General features: G+C 36.9%; 1 protein-coding gene across 2 annotated transcripts in view; it reads right to left on the reverse strand.

The window, feature by feature from the left end:
• The window catches only part of Lsamp (limbic system associated membrane protein), a 606,667-nt gene that overhangs the window by 20,552 nt on the left and 564,238 nt on the right, over positions 1–21,877 (reverse strand). The window contains exons 4-7 of one of the 2 annotated variants that reach the window (XM_074073203.1): positions 18,605–18,739; positions 9,940–10,060; positions 9,369–9,517; positions 2,669–2,704 (exon numbers count right to left, since the gene is read on the reverse strand). In XM_074073203.1, coding sequence (XP_073929304.1) covers positions 2,669–2,704; positions 9,369–9,517; positions 9,940–10,060; positions 18,605–18,739 — 441 coding nt within the window. The remainder of the gene's footprint in view (positions 1–2,668; positions 2,705–9,368; positions 9,518–9,939; positions 10,061–18,604; positions 18,740–21,877) is intronic. The other variant, XM_074073204.1, reaches the window with a different exon arrangement.

A 21,877-nucleotide genomic window follows, 5' to 3' on the forward strand; every position in this document is an offset into this window, starting at 1 on the left:
AATGAGCAGGAAAGCATACTGCTTGTGTGTGCGTGTGTGTCTGTGTTTGGCACAGAGAGAAAGGACATTTGAAATTTCTAATTGGCCACAGCCGATACACATTACCCTTTGGTGTAATTCCAGTGTTACTATTATCACTGCAGAAAATCAAGCAATATGATGAAGGAAAACCAGGGGAAATGCATTTGATTTATTGAGTCTTGTTTTGGTTTCATCACAGCTTGAAGGGGTTTAGGATGGCATTCCTGCTGAGGCTCTGAAGTGCATCCCCTCTAGGCCTGCTGAGCCACTCAGAAGGGGGGAAGAGGTCTAACACTCCAATGAGAGGGTCCTGAAGCAGCTGAAGTGAAATGTGTATTCCTTTTCTGTTGTAAATTAGGAGAGAAATTTCTCCTTTTTATCATGGGAGGGTAGAAAGTGATCTTTGTGACCTTCTACTTTCAAAACACCTTAAGGAAATTAGTTCAAAATTATTCAGGACATTTATAATAAACAACTGCTTAGGGACACTTTAATGCTTTGGGGGTGAAATGTAGGATCCCAAATAGATGATGACAATATATAATATTTAATTAAATGAAGGAGTCTTGCACTACAGTTATGACCACAGTAGGGTATGCTTTTCATAAATATTTGAGTACTACCTTGGCAAGCTATAGGATAAGCATTCTATCATTAACTTTTTTTTTTAAGAGAAAGTGAATTTCACATGAGTGGCTCTCTTGATTTGAAAGAGGAGGACTGGGGATTCCTAGAAGTTAGAGTCTTTATGAAGAACAAGAAACTTAAAAGGGACTGTCTTTGCACAGCAACCTCTCACACCAGCTCTCCCAAATCTCTATGAACAGCTTTTCAATTTCTACTAGCAGAAGCCCAAAGTATTAGTAGTAAGATAAACTATATTCTCTAAAAGCTATTGGATCTAAGAAAGCTAACTAAGGTCTACCTACAACAAAAAAATCAAATTAGGGTCATTCTCCAATCAACAATTCAGTTTGTGGGAAACACAAAGTTCAACAAAATTCCACATGCTCCATCCCTAGACAAGACTGTTTCTCAATATCCAACAACTGTCCTTTGTGCAGTGTCTGGTTTCACTTTGTTCAATGTTACATATGTCATAATGCATGATCAGATAAATATATGAGTTTGTGGCTGCAAAACTATTGTCACAAAAGACACATAGAGTCATTGTGATACTGTGCAAAGCTCATCTTGGATGGAGCATGGCCTTTTTGAAAATGTTATCCACTGGGACAAATGTGTATGTGCTTGTTTTCCACATGAAGATATTTGCATGATGGCAACATGATAAAATGGTGTCAATCTTTGCAGCAACACTAGAAGATAAATGTCTTAAAATAATTGTGGCATTCAATAATTCAAGATGGGATATTTTCCATGAGCACTGACTTTTGTGTCAAGTCTGAAAATCAGACACAATTTAACAGTTTTATTTTTAGGGCCTGGGATAAGAAACAGATTTCATTAATGTTTTAGGGAAGTTTTTTATTCGAGTTCTTCTAAACTTTTATATTAAAAATAGTTTGGACTCATCGTCTTAAGATTTAATAATATCTCTGTTATTAAGCTGTCTTGTTATTACTGGAAACTTGCAATACTCATTTCAAATGTAATTAAAATAAGCTTGCATGTATGTGAATGCATATATATGCAAAACATTGCATTATTGACAGTGAATATCTACACCCAATTTTGTTCTAATTTTTAGCTTGGACAAGTATTAATGAAACATGATATCTTCAAACTTATGAAACAGCAGCTTTCTACCATTAATCCTGAACACATTTTCTTTATAGTGTGTATGATAATCTTGTTTAATTGGATTTGTTTATTCTACACCAGGCCCTGCATGCTGCATGGCCTAGTTTCTGTTTTTTTCCTTAGGTCTTTGAGTGCTATTTGCAAATCACTTTTCTGGAATTTAATTTCAATGGTAGGTTGGTTTCATTTCATATTTTTTGTATTATTTTAATTTTATTTGCCAATTTGTCTTTAAATAGCCTTAAGCTAGAAAGCTGTGGCTGTAACTTGCATCTAAATGTGATATAGGAGCCATAATTTAATTTGGATGTGTAGAAAGTTTTATGAAAAGGAATTCAGAATGATTACTTGTTTTTAATTTGTGTTTTCTAAATTAGTTATGTTTAAAAGGAAAACCCATGAACTGGCCAAGAGTTTAAGGCAAAGTAGTGTCCTTGTTGTAATTTGGCTGATTTTAACCTCTGGCAATATATAAATACATTTTTACTGGTAATATAGATGACTTCAAATTCAGATAGTATAAATGTTCAAATGTAAGAGTGGCCAGTAGAAGGATTTGTCATTTTCTGGGCTAAAGAACTAAAGAATGCAAGCAGCTATTTTCTGAATATGTGAGTTCATAGTTAACTATAATACTAATTGAAGAAAAAAATACTGCTTTCTGAATTTAGGATTTTCTTCCCAGATACTGACCGACTTGAAGGTAGGTCAGGCGGCATACCTATCACATGCTTGTTAACTGGTGTGGAGATAGCACATTGAGTATCTTTTGAATGTTTAAAGAAAAAGATTTCTATTGTATATGAATGTGGTATGTTTTTCACACTATATATGTTGGAGAATGACCCAGCAATAGAACTACAGTGATAAAAATCATACTGACCTTGAATGGGGTGGGGGATTGTGGGTAAAACACGCTCTAAAGGGGAAAAAATGGTAAACATCATGGAGAGTTTAAATAGGTAGGTAGATGATAGATGGATAGATAGACAGATAGATAGTATTTCTCATATTTAACTACTCAAACAATTATAAAACAGATGAACTTCTTTGCATATAGGATAATATCTCCCATAAAGTATTTATTTGTTCTTTCTATTAGCACTAAAGTATCAAAGACAGGTATTAGTGAAATTAAAAATACGAAACCTTTTTTAAAAGTCTAGCTAAAGGAGACAATGTCAGACTGTGATAACTCTCTGCATATTATCCTACCCTCAACTGGGAAACGCCCAGTATCAGGACTTTATATCTTTTAGTAGACAGTGTATATAGAAGTGATGCAATTTTAGTCATGCATCTTGTTCCCGTTTCTCCCATTTTTAGTTCATGACAAATGGACCTATGCTAGTGAGTGATTTCTTTCATCTTCCTAATTCTATAGCTCATAACAGCTTTAGCCAAGTCTCTACAAAACTTATTTTGGGAAATACTAACTCAACTTTTCTCTCAGGTTTTTACTTTCATATTAGTGAGGCTACTGCAGGAATAATGCCAAGTAATATGTTTCTTGGAATGATATAATTTTATTTTTAGTCTAATGCCTAATCTTACCCTTTTGTTACAGTATAATCTCACCTGAAATTTGATAACCAATCAAACTTGCTTGATGATACATCCTATTGAATAATAAAAAGTACTTTTTTCTTGAGCAGTGGGGTCTTAAGCTTCTGAGTTTCTCACAGTCCCATAGCTGAGCTACTAAGTATAAATTAAATGAGCTGATGGAATTTGGGCTTTAAGATACCTTCTATATTTCTCATTAAATACCTAGGTTTAGCTCCAAATCCTCCTCTGACACTTTTCCAGGAAGCAGAATGCTGTGTTAGTGATAAGATACATTACTTGTTACTCTTGAGCACTATTGTATAACAAAAGGAGCACACACTTTTCTACATTCCTCCTAGAAGTTTGCTGAAGTAATGACCAATGATAAATGAAAATCAACAAAAACCAAACCATAAAGAAGTAAGCATATGTACACATTCAAATTTGATTTTCCTGCTATCTTATACAATGAGCTTAAAAAAAAGTAGATTTTCCTGGTCTCTGGCCCTCAATACATCTGATCACTGAGAAAAACCAGACTCCTTGCAGAGTGAGTGCTGAAAGTTTCCTAAGTGCATTAAGATGGAGCAGGTCAATAATAGCCCAATGAACAATGGTGTCTTAGTTACATAAGTGTCAAGTAGAAAAATGGTTTAAACCGTCACTGGTTATTTGCTATTAAGTTTCCAGTTTTAAAAATAAATAGCAGAACTGCTTTCAGCATTTATGTAGTGTTGGAGACCACTGTCTCATGTTATACTGTTTCAACTGTATTTTATTTTTATTATTACTATTATTATTCAGACTGTTTAAATGACTCGGCTTAATATTTTCTCATTATACTGTTCACAGCTGGGTGAATGCACTTTGGCCTTATTTCCACAAGGCCATTTATATTGCCAAGCCATCTCACCCACTTTCCTCTGGTTGCCCTTTCAACTGCTTCCCAACTTGTCATTATCATCTTAACTCCACCCTGTTATCATCATTTTAGGCTTATCATGCCCCATTAGTTAGTCTCATTCTCTTTATTCCATCTCTTTAACTTTTCTTTCCCTAAGATGCATTCCAGTTTTTTATGCTATTCTTCTACCATTATTCTGCTGCTCTTTTAGAGTTTATGGCAGGGCTTATGGGTTCACAACAGTGAAGTGTAAAGTGAAGTAAATACCAATTAAAATGAAAAAGAAAATTTCCAGCTATTGGTTTTCAAAACTAAGGGAGGGCAGGAACCTTGGGGGCGGGTGCTTCTCCTTTGGCTGTGAACACCTGAGGAGGTCAACATCTGATTAGAAGGTGTTAGGGACAAAACTTGTTGGCCCCAGGAGTAAGCTGTGGCTTTTAGCAAATCCTTTAACTGCAAGTGTTTTTTATTTGTCAGCTAAATGAGTGGTAGGGGTGTAGGGTGGGATGTTATTTGCTTATTCTGCTGGATACTTTGAGAAACAACTAAAGGAGCATTAACACAGTAGAAGGAAACACTTTGAATTAAAGGCACCTAAATGACAAAAGCTGGAGTTGAGTGTAGGGTTCTTATATTGAGGTAATTTATTGGCTTTGGTATGATTTATTTTCTAATTGGTATTAAAAAGCTTAATGGTCTTTCTGCAAGTCAACCTGTTTGATGCCTACACTTAAAGTGAAAAGGAGTCCAAGTGCCCACCTATTTTCTTCCATAACCACAAAAAGCCTTTTTAAGGAGTTTGCAGCTACTCTTTCAAACTACAGGGGTTAGTGTTCAAATAGTAGCTCAGATTGTTTTATTATGTGACTCTATAAGAAACTGGTTAAGAGGTCTGCCAAGTCATAACTAGCATCACTGAGCGGTGTATGTTTAACATAACCTCTCAAATAATAACTTAGAATGGTTTCTAAAGGAAAGGCGGAAGTAAAAAGACTTGGTATAGTTCTGGGTTTCTTAGGTAGTATTTAAAATCTAGTCAATTATAGATTTACAAGTTAATGATCTTTTAAAATTAAAAAGAAAATGAAAAAATATCTCCTACACACTGATATGGCATGGTCCAGTATTTCTTTGTATTTTTATTCTTTTGCACTCAATAGCCTCAAAATACCTTTCTAATCCACACATTTCTCTAAAGTGCCAGGCAGTCCTTCGGTAAGACTATCCTTTAACATGTAGGACTAACTCCCCGCAAGCCACTAGTCTGGAATACTAGTTGAGAATCTCAACATGTTAAAGATAAGCCCACAGTCAGTAAACTAATGGACCCAGGCTGAAGGGTGTTAAGAGGAATGAAAGTGGGAAGTGGCAGAAGCCACTGTGAGGGAACAGAGCAGAGTTAAGCCAGGGGGAAGTCCCTATTAAGTGAAAGGAGTTAGATGTTTCCTCACTTCCAAACTGCAAGGCATATCTTTTGACATTTTTGTCCACCTATATAACTTGATAATGTATTGGTCTAGAAACTGGACTCTGGAAACAGATTAGTTAAACTTAAATTCCAAGGTCAGCCTTACTCAGTTGCACTAATCACATAACTGCTTTGTATAACAGAGTTGTATAACTATGAGTACATAGTTAGATTGTCCTGACAACTTAGTAAGATAATGTATGTGAACATTTAGTATTAGCATATACTATGTAGTATATTGAGTACTCACGAGAAATAATAACACATAAATCATCACCCCTGTTCTTCCTCCTTTCCCATTCCACTTAAACTCAGCGTAAGAGCTAAAACAAGATAAACCTATCACTTTTGTTGGTATATAGTCCAAGTGTGGAAATGAAATTTGTTATGTTCATATGCAGACATATGAACTTCTTTTGGCCTCACCAGATGTACAAATCTTTATCTACATCACACACACTCTCTGTTTAACAAAGAGTCCTGAATCCCTTTCCATACACATTGTGACACTGAATTAACACATTAAGAAAAAAAATATAAGGTTTAACACTTATCCTAGGGGAGAAGAAAAAGATATGAAAAACACTGTTTGAATACATGGACTGAAGTAATCTTTGACAGAGTGCTAGAATGTGTGAAGAACAAGACAAATGAGAAAGAAATGCTTCCACTACCTTAGGAAGAAATTATTATGAATAGAATTTGTTATTGCAATCTCATTCAATTACTTTGACCCTCTTAGAGATCAATATTTGGATAGAGAGTGGAAAAAATGTGTATGTGTTATGTTGTTGAGGACAAGTGATTGCAAATTGACACCGTAAAAAGTCAGCATGTCGCTGCAGTGGACTAGGCGGAAAATGTGCTGACCCACCAAGGATGAATAATCTTGAACTCTTTAGGGGCTCTGGCTCCGGACTGTACCTGCTGCTGTCTCTGGCTGGCAGCAGCTCACCAGCTGCTGCATCTGCTTTGGACTGGCGTGGCCAGCAGAGCACCCTGCTGCCCACACAGTGCTTCTGTCTGGGCCTCTGGCTGCAGACATCCCCTTCTACTACCGTTCTGTGAAAAAGTACTACCACCAACCCTTGCATGGATCTTCCTTTTTCCCATTAATACCATTTTCTTGAATGTAAGTAATAGACAAGCCATTCACACATGCACTTCAATTTTCCTTTTCTTTCCTTCCCTTATTCTCTTCCTTCATCCCTCACTCCCTTCTTTCCTTGTTCTTTTGCTCTCTCCCCCTCCTTTTCTTCCATTCTCTTTTTTTGGCTCTGTGTGAACTGTGCCACCATAGAGCCCCACCCTTAAGGTTCCAGCTGTGTAGGGCATAACAATGTACGTCCCAAGCCTAATTGATAGAGTTGGGATGGGTGGGGAGGAATACCATTCTCACTGCAAAAGAAGCAGAGCTTCCTCCTTCAAATATTCATAACTAGGCTTTGGGTCTAAGAACAGGGCAGTTGATTCATTAATTTTCTGCAATTTTAATAGCTACTTTTTACTTCAAAACCTACTGACCTTTCAGATTATATTTCTTCAATAAGAATAACACCTCTTAACTTCACCATAATGTGGGAAACCAATTCCAAAGCAAATGCTGATGAATATGCTGCTTGTGCAAGTTGCTAAATGCAGAACTAGTACCCATGTGGACTGCTGTAGAGAGGGCCATGAGGGATGCACCACGAAATACATAATTGAGGATGACTTCTCCCAAATCATCAAGGGCATTCTGATGATGAAACACTTGCCTGATTCCTTGGTTTTCAGTTTACAAACAGAAATTCTGCAAGATTCATGACATTTCTTAGTTTCACTGGGTTAAGTCCTAGTCCAAGTAGTCCATCTTTTCACCCTCCTGTCTCTTTCTTTCTCACTTTCTCAATCTAGAAGCAACCTTTTTTTATTTGAAATATATCATTGGTATTTTTCTCATTCTCATGGAACAAGGAAGTAAGTTCTCAATGCAAATTATTTGTATTAATAGCAAGCAATTGCTTATTTTTTCTAACTAATCCAACTCTTCCATTTTCTCTTTTCCAATCCCTTTAAAACCCTCTTGTTGAGTATATGTTATTTTACCTAATCAGGTCACTTCAGACCTGTTAGAACCTTGAATTCATAGTTGAGGGTGGTTTTTGCCCATACTTTTGGAGTCCCTAATATTGGATATGAATCAGGTAACTACATTTCTTAACACATATCTTCCCAGTGTCTTGTGGATATTGATGTCTCCAGTAGGAGCACAGAACACTGACATTTGGTCTTTGGAGATAAGTGAACAGAGATATTAATTTTATTTTATTTTTTTAAATTTTTATTTTATTTATATGTGCATACAATGTTTGGGTCATTTCTCCTATATTGATATAACATTTGTATAGCTGTGTCCCAGGCTGATGGAGTGGCTCAAGCAGTGTGTACAGCTGTGTTTCATCAAATTGTCACAGACTGAAGTCAATAAGACTTATGGATGAGAAACTGAAGGTCAAATTTTGGGTAATTTGTGGTGATTTTTTTTCATCAGTGGAGTTAGATTTTGAGTGTTTTAACATGGTTTTAGTACCATGTTTTGAGAGCACTCTCACTTACATCGATTTTTCTTCTGAGAACCTGTTTTCTTGAAGGCCCATCTAAACTGAAAAGAACAAGATAGAGGTATCTTCCCTTGCCATAATATTTTTTTTCCAAATGAATGTGTGCAGAAAAGAATTGCTATTCCAACATCGTAACAGCATGTTCTTTAGACTTTGTCGTTGAGTCCAAATGAACTTTGTGGTTCAGCATGTGCCAACTTTTTGTTTAACTTACTCTGGCAAACAACTGACTTCCTGCTTCAAATGCCATTTCCCCCTGTCTATCCAGGGGGATTGCATTTCTTTTCATAGCTACTTGGTTAACAAAGTTGGGTGGGCAGAGACCTGACTGTCAAATGCTGCTAAAGAGCAAGACTCCAAGGTGGGATCTGCTGCTGAAATCAGGAACTTTGAAATGACTGTCCCCTTCTTAGTGAGTTTTATCGATCTTCTTTGATCTTCAGAAATTCTCTTTTTCTTGCCATTTCACCCTCTTGCAAAAAGTATATGGGAAAACTAATGCTTCCTTCTGTCATACGGAAGCCTTTTTGCAACCTTTCTCCCCCTCCTTTCTATTTTATCTTGTATTTTAATCATTCATTCCACCCTTCCTCTTGTGTCATTAAAAATATACTTTCTTTTTCCAGCCTCTCCCCTCTCCCAGCACCTTCTCCATTCTCACTGAATATTTCTTCTTCACCTTAATTACGGATGTTTTCCTAATAGCCATCTATTTCCAGACTCTTACATCACCACTGCTTTTTACAGGGGTCACCATGCAGGACATATGTGTTCTTCAAATGTTCTTGCAGTTTAACTAAACAGGAAAAAATATAACTAAGAAAAGCAAACAAAAACCTAGGCAGTTATCAAAATTAGGGGACCACAGAGAAAATTTCTTCCATTTGTAAATCTCTCTATGTATATGGGGATTAATAACTGTAGTTGTTCGTGTCAGTAAGTATGTTCTTATTTTTATATAAGTTTACCTTTAATACAGAAATAAATGATTTTCAAGTTTCCATGAGAGAAATCTATCACTTTAATTACTCCCACTCAGGTTCTACCTTGGCATACTTACTGAAAAGGACTAGGCTGGCGTTGGTGACCCCCAGCTTGTTAGCGGCCACGCAGGTATAGTTTCCATAATGCTCCTCAGTGACGTTGGTCACCGTCAGGGAGGACTGGCCCTCCGTGCTCTTAATCTCAAGGCCGTTAGCACTGTTTATCCTAAGAGTTTAAAACAAAAGTGTTAAAAGGAAAATTGATGAAAATATTAGCTTAGTAATTCCTTTCTCATCTTTACATCAGAGTTAAAAAAAAAAACAGAGTCTGTCATTCTCTGATCAATTTCTCATTTTAATCGTTCAGTTCCTATGATCAGAACCAATATCCATCTATAGAGAAGACTCTGGAATGGATGAGTTCCGCTGGACTTGGATTTCTGCTATAAGCAACAGACATGCAGATTGAAGCTACCCACAAAACAATGTACTTCACCTCTTATAATTTACCTGAGTACTTTGGGACTTCAGATTAAGAGCTCTAGGCAAAGCACTTCAAAAAGAGATTGAAAAGGAAGAGCTAAATATCTTCTGAGGCCTCCAGGACTTTCAGGGGAGAAGCTGGGGCATGGCAGGTTTGGCACATACCTGGTGTCATCCCGGTACCACTCAAAGTCAGGGGCAGGCACTGCCGATGCCTCGCATTTGAGTGAAGCTTGTCGTCCTGTGGTGGCTTCATTGCTCTTGGACTCTGTGATGGTGGGAGGATCTGTAGGAAGGACAGGTGCATGGGTTTATACGAGATCCAGAGGGCACTTCAGAATTTCCATTCAAGAAGGAATTAAGGAGGACAATCTTCTTGGAAAGAGGCAGAGAAGGGATTGTCTAGAAGCTCCACTTTCATGACTCATGATTGGATGAGTGGGACTGATCACCACAAAGTTAAAAAAAGGGCAGGCACTGTGGCTCATGACTGTAATCCCAGCTATTAAGGAGGCAGGTATCAAGAGGATCATGCTTTGAGGCCATCTTAGGCAAAAAAATTATTGAGAACCCGTCCTAACCAATAAGCTAGGTGTGGTGGTATGCACCTGTCATCCCAGATATGTGGGAGACTTAAATAGGAGGATTTCAGTCCAGGTCAGTCCTGGGCAAAAACATGTCACTCTATCTGAAAAAAACTAAAGCAAAAATGGATGGAGCATGGCTCAAGTGGTAGAGTACTTGCTTAGCAAGCATGAAGCTCTGAGCTCAAATCCTCAGTACTGAAAGAAATAAAAAGACTAAATAAAAATGAATAATGAAAATGGGGACTTGGTTTACCTAAATAAGACACTGCCTAGGATTTTATGGAAATAGAATCTATGATCTCTTTTCCCCTCCACCAATACACCCTTAATTATTCTAACTGAAAATTGTAATATTTGTCATTTTTCCTTCTTAGAAACTAAGCAGTGATACAAAAGGACTTTGAATTGTAACTGTGTAATTTGACAATTTTTCTTTTTCTTCGTTGTCACTATTATTACTCTCGTTAGTGATGGCTTTGAGGAGCCTGATGAAAATAATAGAGGGCTAAAGTCTCCCAGCTGTAGCCTGATGTTGTCAAAGGAATTCAGACACTAACAAAGGAGACTAGTATTAGGAGGTTACTTTACCTTCTTTTCTCTTACATCTGCCTTTATGTTACATTGACCCAGATAAATTTTGCTTCTGTGTGTGGGGTGCAGTTTGACACTCCTCCTGTTGCATGGAAGACTTTCTGGTGCATCAGTTTTCTGCTCTCACTGACTATGACTGGGCCTACAAAATTATAACAGTCTTGAAATGCACTCAGAAATATTTGATATTTTAATTTGATTCTTTCAAACAAATCCTATGAAGGTGGATCAAGTCTTTACAGGTCTCCTAGGCCTGATGCTACTTTGTGCAGATTCTGACCATCAAGAAGAAGAGGACATTTCTGTCCAAAGGTCATTTGCCAGAATACATCAACACATCTTTGTATATGTGGAAAAGATAGAGCTGAGCAATCTGTTTGTAAAGGAAAAAGCTGATTTAAGGCAATGGGTAAAGTGAACTACAGAATGCAAAATTCACTTAAACTCCTGCTCTTTAGCATCTGGTCCATCTTAATTTTGAATTTTTTCTTCATTTTTTGAAACTATTACTTAAATTTTCTGTCTATAGAAGTTTCTGATCATCTGAGTTTTCAAAGATGTACAAAAGCATCAGACTGGTCTGCAGTTTCCTCTCCTATTTCATTTTCCCATCAGCTTGGAAATCTTTGTTACTGTGAGGGAGAGGAGGTGTGAGAACACACTGACAGTGCATATGGAAACAAGCATGTCAGAGCTGGGATTTGTTGTTATGGTTTCACTTTAGACTTACCTGCTTATTTCTTTTTATAGGCACAAAATGGGAAAATGATGTAGTGAAAGAACCTTGGTTTTAGTACCTATAAATAAGGGAACCAAACTTTTAAGATATCTATATTCCTCTCCACTAAATCTCAATTCTAGTAAAAACTGTCTCTTCTTTACAAATCAGTAGTTGATATCACTTCAGTCCATATATTTTCATACTGCAAATTCATATAGCTTTTAAATTGCTAATTTTTACATTATAATTCATTTGTCTATTCCACGAATTAGGATTTAGGATTAGCAGTCATGAATAGGAAACCTGAATTCTGACTTTTGACTCCACTCTTAGTCAGAACTATGTCTGGATGAGCATCTATACTAGTTTAAGTCTTTCTCCCCTTATCTTTTAAAAGAAGGAGCTAGCTTAAAATGATCACTAAGGCTCCATTTAAAAATTGTTCTAAAATTGGCTCTATAGGTCATTAGAGCACACTGGTTGAAAAGATGCAAAAATTGCAGGTATTTTCATTGGTGGGGGAGATATATAAGGGTAGAACATAAAATAGAGGTTATAACCTTAGATTTAAATTTGAGAGACTTACACTCAACTCCAGGCTCTGTCCCTCATTGTTCTTCCTCATTAGGGAGTTTAGTACTTGGCCAGTGTCATACTGCTTCAATTTCCTCACACGCACACAAAATTTTGGAGCTAGCATCAGGGAGACCCCTTAGGAAGCTGATGAAGGAATTTAGAGATATTTTGCACTAGGTTTGTGATAAAGGGATGGAAGGAGGGGAAAGATTTGAAATATACAAGGCCTCAGAATTAATCAAAATTGCAATGGATTAGATGTGAAAGGGAGGCAATGAAGGAGTATCAAAAAGATAGTATCCAGGTTTCTGTCTTGGGCATCAGAAAATGCCATCCACTCAGATAAGGTATACCAAAAAGAGGTATAGATGACCAGCAAGGAAACAATCAATAAATAATTAGTTTTCCATCTTCATTTCTTTTTGCCATATTAGATTTAAAGCTGCCTGGGTCTTCACAATTTGTAGTAGTGGGTTCATTGATGTTAGCTGAAAAGATAATTTTGCTTGGTGAATTTGTAAGTTTTTTTCAATTTTGCCATATTTAAAGTGAATCTTAAACAGTGTTTGTGAATTCTACATCTACATGGTTATGATGGGCAAATTCTTTTTTTATTACATTTTTTATTAGAATATATTTGTTATATGGGGGGGGATTCATAGTAACAATTCAGATTAGGCTCATTTCGTACATTGGGTAGCCCACCCCTATCCTGACAAATTCTTAATGACCAGCCCTAAATTTGGATGCGACTCCAGACTTCCTTTCCCCAGTTGCTCTGTGCTGTGGGGAATGACATCATGTCCTTCTACTGTAGTTTAAGTACATAGGTCTTAGATGTACACTTTTGTAGAGAGTTCTTCCCTGCTTTGGATGTTTACTTCTGTGTATTTATTTAATGTACCTACTGCTTGGGGATCTAAGAGGAAAGAATGATTTTTCTGGTTGGAAAATTTGAGAAGAATAAACTGAGTCTGTTTGGCTCATTGAGAAGAATAATCTTTGCCCTATTTTTTATTTTTGAGACAGTGTCTTACTGTGTTGCCCAGGCCGGCCTCGAACTTATGATTCTCCTGCCTTAGCCTCCTGATCAGCAAGAAGTACGGGTGTGCACCACTACATATGTCTCAGTCCCTTTGTTCTTTTGGAAAAAAGTTTCTTTCAAGAACTGAGGGTTCTTCTCTGTTTCTTCAAACTGGAAATCTCACCTGCTTCTTGCTCTCATGTGGGCAGGTTTCCCCATCCAAGGGCAGCCATGATGGGGAGATAAGTTAGACATACTAAGCAACTACCTCTAACCACTTCGGTCTCTAACCTGGCAGCATTCATGTCTCCCAGACTTCTCATTTACTTCTTTTTGAGTCTATTGGGAACCTGAATGGTTAAGTGGTGAACTATTCATTAGCCCATCAGAGGTTCCAGCCTGGACAAGCTGGCAGGAAACTAGGATTAAGCACTTTTAAGTGCATTAATCTCAACAAAGGATGACACTGGTCAATTACCAAGGCCAACCACTTGTTTCTTTCAAGACCTAAGAAGTTTCTTGTGCCAAAGTAAATTCATGAATATGATAAGTGTGTGAAGAGCTCATTGTTTCTAAAATTTCTCAAATAACACCATTGTGCAGTCTTGTCTTTCATGGCTTATTGGAATGAACATTTCAAAATTCATTTGTAATGAATTCTGTATAGGTGAAGTTAAGAAAGATTATTGCAAATGATATTGGGGCATGCCTAAGGTAGTTAAAATAATAGATGCCCTTGCTCAAAATATGGTTACAATAAAAATGTAGCTTCATAAAAATGCTGCACTGGGAGATCCATTGTTATTTTTGCATGACTTTGGAATACCTTACAATTGTCAAAGGACTCTTCCAATTTTTGTTACTTCAAAATTCAGTTTCTGAAAATTCTAATAAGGGCTTTCTTATCCTTACATCACCAGTAACAAGATTCTTTCCATGACAATGACTATTATAACAATAGCAGTGGTCTAGAAAACAAAATGTTATTCATTTGATCTTCTTAATGTAGGAAATAATTGTATAAAAGAGTAAAATTTGAATAAAGAATACAATTTATAAGCATTACAGGCATGTGTTAGCACTCTTCTAGGTTTTAGATACTCTCTTCATAAACTAATAGTCCTAGGAAGGAAATACTGTTAGTCCCATCTTATGAATGAGAAGACAGAGCTGCAGAGGGTTAGTAACTTGTTCAAATTGCCCTGACCAGTATGGTAGAGTAGGGATTCAGACCCAGGTCCACCATGTTCTGAAACCCATGCTCTGAACTTCACTGCTCGTAAGTCCATTTGAATGAGTTCTTGTAGACAGAAATGGATTCCTAATAAAGAGAAATATCATTTAGGAGTGCAGGCTGATAACTTGAAAGGTAAGTGCTACAGATTTGGAAAAATGGTACAATATGCAGTGACATAGAAGATGTATATAATTCTTACAATAGGATTCAAAAGATGCATGCTCAGTTTCCAACTGGGCCACTTAGGTTATTATCATACATATGTTACTCTCTTACAACTGCTCACCGATGAGTATAGATGATACCTGTCTATTTACCTCATACAGGTTTGAGGTAAATATCAAATGAAATCACACACGAGAGCACTTTGAACATCTGAAGTGATTATATTTATTTATTTTTTGTTACTATTACTCACTTAAAAGGAGAGAATCCTGTTGTAGACAACAAGAGTCTATAGCCCCAGTTGTGTATTCTGTGGTGACCTCAATGTTTTCTAAATAAATGACTCTAACATATAAAGGTAAGCTGTAGAAATGCTGACATCTCATGTTCCCCACCAGCTTTGTTGGTTGGGTTGGTTACTCTGAATTCAGAGTTGAGTACAAAGGAAGACAAAGAGAGGAAAAAGAAGGGAGAAAAGAGTGACCCTGTGAACCTACATGGAGAAACAGTTATGGGAAAGCAGAAGATGGAAAGATGAGCTCATCTATTAGAGAGGGTGAAGGCTTGAGAGCTGAAGGCAGCTTTTGAGAAGAACTTTCTAGGAATAAGAAAAAAAAAACTCCAATGTAAGATGAGTCTAAATAAAATCGACAGCTTGTACTTACTGAGCATTTACTATGTGTTAGTAATTTTCCTAGGGATACTGGGCATTGAAGTGAGACAAACTCATAAGTAGATGGTTTTAATTACATGTGGGACCTGAAATTGAGGGATTATGCCTGAAAGGAGAGACTATCCCTAGGGTTGGTATCTAGAGGAAATTTGCAACTGTACTGTGAGGGAGACATAGGAAGTCCAAAATCTTGCCTATTTCATAAATTTTACTAAGCTTATTTAATGGAAGAGATTTTAAGACACCTTTTTAGCTTTCTATAAATTCCAGGACTTTCTACCACTTAGAAAATAGATCTTGCATGTAAAATGGCTATGCACGATGCCATAGACCTACTGTGGAGAAGGGTTATACAAGAGAAGTAAAATGAAGAGTCTGTAGAATTCAGCTTGTGAGCTCATCAGGAGAGACTTTTGCGTTTCTCATCCTAACTGCATTAGCCTCTTAGTGCCCTGCAACAAACATCTGTTGGCAACTAAGGAAATGAATCAATGAAGTGGTAGATGAAGATTTCTTTTTTTTTTTTTTTTAGTAATACTCAGTGATCTCTTCAGCCAGTAGTTATCATAGCCATTCTCATCCCCTCACCTAATTCCAAATTCTGTGCTTTGAAAAGGAAGAGGAATCAGTTTAAACAATGGAGCATTTTTCATTGTACATAGGCTTACATGAAGTGACAAAAGTGATCTTGAATATTTTTGCATATGCAAGGATCTTGCTAGGCAGATCTACTTCCATATTCAATCTTAAAGACTTCATTTACTCAATGTGACCATATTTAGATAGGATGTCTTGTTTTAATAGGGCAATTGGTGTGGTGACTCATTTTAGCATAAAATAAACATGATTTATGAAGTTTGAGTTAAAAGGGTGATTCCAAAGGAAATTGATATTAGAATACTCTTCCTGATTTGTAACCAGTATCATTTATAAACTTTGGAGAAATGTTAAGAGAACAGAGTTTACCAGTGAGTTTTTCCACCTAATCCTTCAGTAAACATTTACTGAAAAAATTTTATAACACTAGGCATATTTTATCTTCTATTGGTTAGGACATACTGGAAGCTTGATTAAACTAATAGCTTTCTATATGATTTGTTACAAGGTGTCTTTTTAGACTCTTCAGATTCTGTTTATATTCTTCTGTGACTCACTCATCACTAGCAAAAGCTCATATTTTCATAAAAGTCTTTTCTTGAAAATTATCAGTATTTTCTTCTGTTCCAAATTACACTTTGGGGACAGTGAAGAAGGAGCAATGTCAGACTAATTGCTCCAATAATAATAGGGCCCAGGCAGCTAGCTTTGATCTTAGGAACCATCTGCAATTCAGACCACTTTGATGTTTCATACAATGGAAGCATAAATATTTTCTATTTACTCCGTGATTGGACTTTCAAAAATCTAATTAAGTTGAAGGTCAATTAAGAGAAAATGAAATCTTGAATCCAAAAGTTAGGGAAGAGGTGGAATATGATGGCATGGTTATGTGTGCATAAAAGAAGCTAACTAATCTAATTATAAACTTATACAAACACCCAGAGAAATTGCCTTTCATGTGAAAAAAGGACCTAAAGCATTTTATAACATTGAGATCATTAATGTGTCTTTGAAACACACCCAGTACTGGAAAAGAATAGTAATACTGGCATTTCAAAACTCTATTACTTAAAGTTTTGGGGACAGCTAAGGATAAAAGCACTTTACAGCTCATCAAATGCAACCTCTTGCTCTTGTAAATGAGGACCATAAATTTGTGCAGCTTGAGCTATATGTACTGGATTCCCTTAGGTATAGTGTGAAGAGATTGCACTGCATGTTTCAAAGAAGACTGAAGGTTAGAGCAAGTCCCAGGGAACTGCAGCTCAATGCAGGCTAGGCCACCATAAGCAAGATTCTTCAGCAATCTAGGCCTCACTTTCCAAATTTGTAAAGTAAGATGAATGATGCCCATCTGGTAGGTTTCCTGTCGGGGTTAAATAATAAATGTAAATCTCTTAATCCAAGTTGTACACAGTAGGTAGAAAGAGTTGAAAATTCTTCGTTTTCCTTTTATTTCTTTTGTGAGAACATGGGCTTTAGAATTTAATAGACCAGAGACCAAATTACTTGTCTTTCACTTGCTTTCTATGTTGCTGTGGATAAGCAATTTTACTTTCTTATACTTTAGTTTTTTAAACTTTAAAATGAAGTCAATTATATCCACCTTGCCAAAGTTGTTAAGAAAAACAAAGAGTATTTATATAGATTCTTGCACACAGGTGTTTACATGTAGGACATAAAATCACAGAATGTAACTCATCATGGCCTAAAACATACTTTGAAATGTGGGCTAAGATGTTTGTGCATGTATGTCTATGTGCCTATGTGTGTGTACTGTGTGTGTCCATGTATATATATGTGTGTATAGGGAGTGTGTGTGTGCACTTTATATTGCATGTATGATACACATAGAAAAGAACTTTCAAGACATCCCTGCCACTGGCCATGATTGTGTGATATGGAAACTAGAATTTGAATGATATAGAAAGGCATTCCTAACTGAATAAAGTAAACAAATTCTCTTTATTCCTTTGCTGGGTGACACACATCTTATAGATCCTCCCTTCCTCCTCCTTTTGAACTACATCTAAGGATCCTTTCATCTGACAAGTTCAAAGTATGCCCACTTACCTATGCATCTTAGTAAAATCTTTCTTTTTAATTCCCATACTTTGGGACAAATAGATAACCAAAATTAACTTATCAAGCATCCCTTTTAGCCATCAGGGATAGATGATATCTGACCACAGTGGCTTGAATTTGTTCCCAAGGCCAATTTGTTAAATAGAAGATGATAAAATACAGTCTTGGGATATTCCCCTTTGACAACAATGCATTAAGGTAGAAATTCCAGCTAAAACAGATAGGAATTGTTACCTTGCCAGAGTAATATGACCTTGGTGTCCAAAAACACTAAAATAGTGGCTGCAGAAATGCTAGTGTAGTCTGAGCATCTTTCCTTAATTCTGCAGTCCAAGTAAAAGACAGAGGTTATTGCTAAATGTATTATGGGTTATATTTAGAGTTGGTAGAGTTGATTTATCAAATTCAAAGGCCAAGTCCTGCCCTTGGATGTGTCCAACGTATAAATGTGCACCCCTGACTGAAGAACATCTGCTTGATATGTGATGCTCTTTTGCTAATGGAATGTTTAGAGCTCACTGGAGGTAGAGGTGTGCCCCAGGCATGTAGCACCTGCTGCTCCCATACTCACAGTTCACAGTGACCTTGACTTGTTTGACATCGGCTGAGGAGACCTCGTTGGCAGCTTTGCACTCATATTTGCCTGACTGCTCCCTGGTGATGCCAAGAATCTCCAGATATTCTTCTTCTCCTTCAAATTCTCTACCTGCAAAACAGAAGTTTCCATGATTGTTTTTTTAAGTCTAAAATATGCAGCAAATTGCCTCATTTTTCTTTTTAAAGCAATAAATCCACATAGTTTTTCAATAATTTGACAGTATGCTTTGTCTGAGGTCAGATTCTTCAGAAACTGACCCCAAAATAAAAAATTTTGTGAAAGTGATTAAGTACAAAATATTCTCAGGAAAAACTGGTAGAGGACAGGGAAAATGGGACCTGAAAGAGAAAGAAGCCAAACAAGAGTATGATGCCAAGCCAAATCCCACAGAAAACAACACTGCATTAACTCTTCAGGGAGCTCTGGGGATAGCACATGTCCCACTTCCAAGTTGTCCTTATCACAAGGCAAAAGGCTGGGGTGTTTGTAATAACATTCATATCTGTCAGTCATTGGTTGAAACAAAGTATGGAAACAGTGGAGGTGTACTCTGAGGGGTATGGGTGAAGTATTGACATCACTAATTGCATGCTTTACACCAAAGTGACTTTAGAAAGAGAAGTGACTTCCTTTTGAGAAACACTGCTCTTCTTCAAATTATGTGGAATTCTTTTCATAAAGATCGTGTGCTAAATCATGTCATGCATTTATGGTTTTCTTGTTCTATGTCATTAAGGAGGCTTTCAGTCCATCAGGTAGATCTGTAGAATGTGCTGCTGTGGTAGTATTTTGTGATGGATTGTGATCCTTGGTGCTGAAGATTGGGAGCTCAACATCATTGGCTTAACAGTTGGTATTAGAGATATGGAGGCTGTTTTAAAAAAGATCTACAAAGTCAGATATGGCCATTTTAGTAAAGAAATATTAAGACAGAAAAACTTGTTTAAACTCACCTTTTTGGGAGTATAACTGATTAAATGACCTTCTTCCTAAAGAGATTGAGAGAAAGAAGGAAAAAGTACAAGGGAGAGGAGTAAGGAGTTTGAGTAATAGGAAGAGCTTGACTGGAAAGGTTTAAGGACTTCCACTGTAGCAAAACTGAACATTCTTCATCCCCCAAATTTCAGCACTCCATTGCTGATTGGGTAAGGATTGAGCAGCTGGAGATGGTGTTAAAGAACACAGCCTGCAACCATGATGGAATCTTGCTTCTGGTCATCCTACACTAAATGATACCAATTAATAGCTTTGCTCAAATGCCGGGAGCTATTTTCCTTTTCTGGACATTCCCTGATGGCCAAATCAGTGTAACAACCAGCCAGCAGGCCCATGAATTTACTGTCTAAATGTGTCAGATAAGCCGCTTAAGTGGGCTCCCAACAGAACACAGGACCTCTTTGATAATGCTGTATAGCACAAGTGTCAGTAATACTCTAAGCTTCAAATCTCTGTCAATTGTCAGGATCACTACTTTTGAGGAGACTTTTCAATCTCAACAGACAATAAATAGTAATACAAAATTTTTAGTTCTGAAATTCTGCACATTTTTTGCAAATGTTTCTACACAAAATGTTTTAGAATTGACCTATGATATGTAGCTGGAAATTGGTTAAAAAGCATAATTTCCTCCTTTTTTCCTTCCTCATATTCAAGCAAGTAGACAGCTATGATTTTGAGTTATGGAAGTGGAATGTGGTAGGGAAGAAAATAGAACTCTCAGGGTGATAGGGCACTTAAATGGATTAACTGGGCAGGATTTGAATTTGGGAGAAAATCTTTTGTGTGCATCTACATCTATGGACTCAAAGTCATATCATGTAGACTCTTCTAGCTCAAAATAAATACCCTAAAGAAAATGACAATTTGGACAATGGCCAATGACTGAAATAGGTGTAAGCTAATTAAAAACCAGGCATGCAGGGGTGGAATACACAGAAAGGTAGTATTGAGAGTAATGGTGGATTATAATGAGAAGACTTAAAGATGATTGTGAGTATTAGGGTTGCAGGATTCTTCCCATGAATTTATTTCCAGGTACATACAGAGTTTTTAGTAGAAGAAAAAGAGAACAAGTATAACCTTTGAATAATCTTGGAGATGACTGAAATACTGAATTGTTTTCAATTTCTGTGATACCTAGAAATGGGTCCCCCCCCCTTTTTTTTGGTGGTACTGGGGTTTGAACTTAAGGTCTTTTGTTTGCTAGGTATATGATCTACTACTTAAGCCATGCCCTTAGCCCTTTTCCTGCTTTTTAGTTATTTTTCAGGTAGAATCTTGTCTTGCCTAAGGGTGGCTTTAAACAAAGAGCCTCCTGATATTTGCTTTACCAGTAGCTGAAATTACCTGTGTGAGCTACCATGCCCACCCCCTACCTCACATTTTTAACTTGTTAAAGAAATAAACCAGTTATAGGAAAAAGAAATATGACTCTAGCAGCACTGTCTGAGACCCTATGAGTTTGGGAGTATAGCACTTGGGGCTTGAGATTCTTATATACCTGTACATATATATATATATATATATATATATAGTCTCATTTTTTCCTGATAAATGAAGGTAAGTAGCTAATAAAACAGATTCTCATCAGATAAACTTTTAATTTCATGTCTCTAGGAAGAGTTTTCCCCAAACAGTACCTGAAGATGAAAGGGAAGTTTTCCTTTAAGTGACTCACGTGCTAGGTACACATTGGTTTTCCTTCATCTGTGATTGCTGTCTTCTACTCCACGACTGCCTTTGTCTCTAGCACACAACTTCATACTACAGTTGGTGAGTCTCATGGCACAAACTAAATTCAGGTAAGAGAAACTACATGATCTTCTTTCATCCAGCCAGCCTGACAAGCACTGAAAATATTGACTAAGACCTGAGGGCTGTCCTAGTCATTTTTTCTTTGTTTGCTCCTGGGATTCTTCAGCTGGAGCTCTTGCATTTCCTGGCATTTCTTGCTTATTTATTCAACTCAAAGCCACAAGAGACACTCCCTCAATGCAGTATATCTATTACCTCACTTGAGAATTTCTCATTAGTCTGGAGTGATTTGGTAGGAAATGGAAGCTCCTCTATCATGAGAAAGCCAAAGCTGCAGGTTGTATGCTCCTTGGGGACTATGTCTTACTCAGAATATCCCCATGAACTTGCAGAGGGGTTGGCACAGATTAGGCACTCTATAAATGTTTTTTGAGAGCATACTATAGACTGAATGCCTGTGCATCCTGCAATTTATATATTGAAACTTAATCC

The sequence above is a fragment of the Castor canadensis genome, chromosome 5 (genome assembly GCF_047511655.1).
Source record: "Castor canadensis chromosome 5, mCasCan1.hap1v2, whole genome shotgun sequence".
NCBI lineage: Eukaryota > Metazoa > Chordata > Mammalia > Rodentia > Castoridae > Castor > Castor canadensis.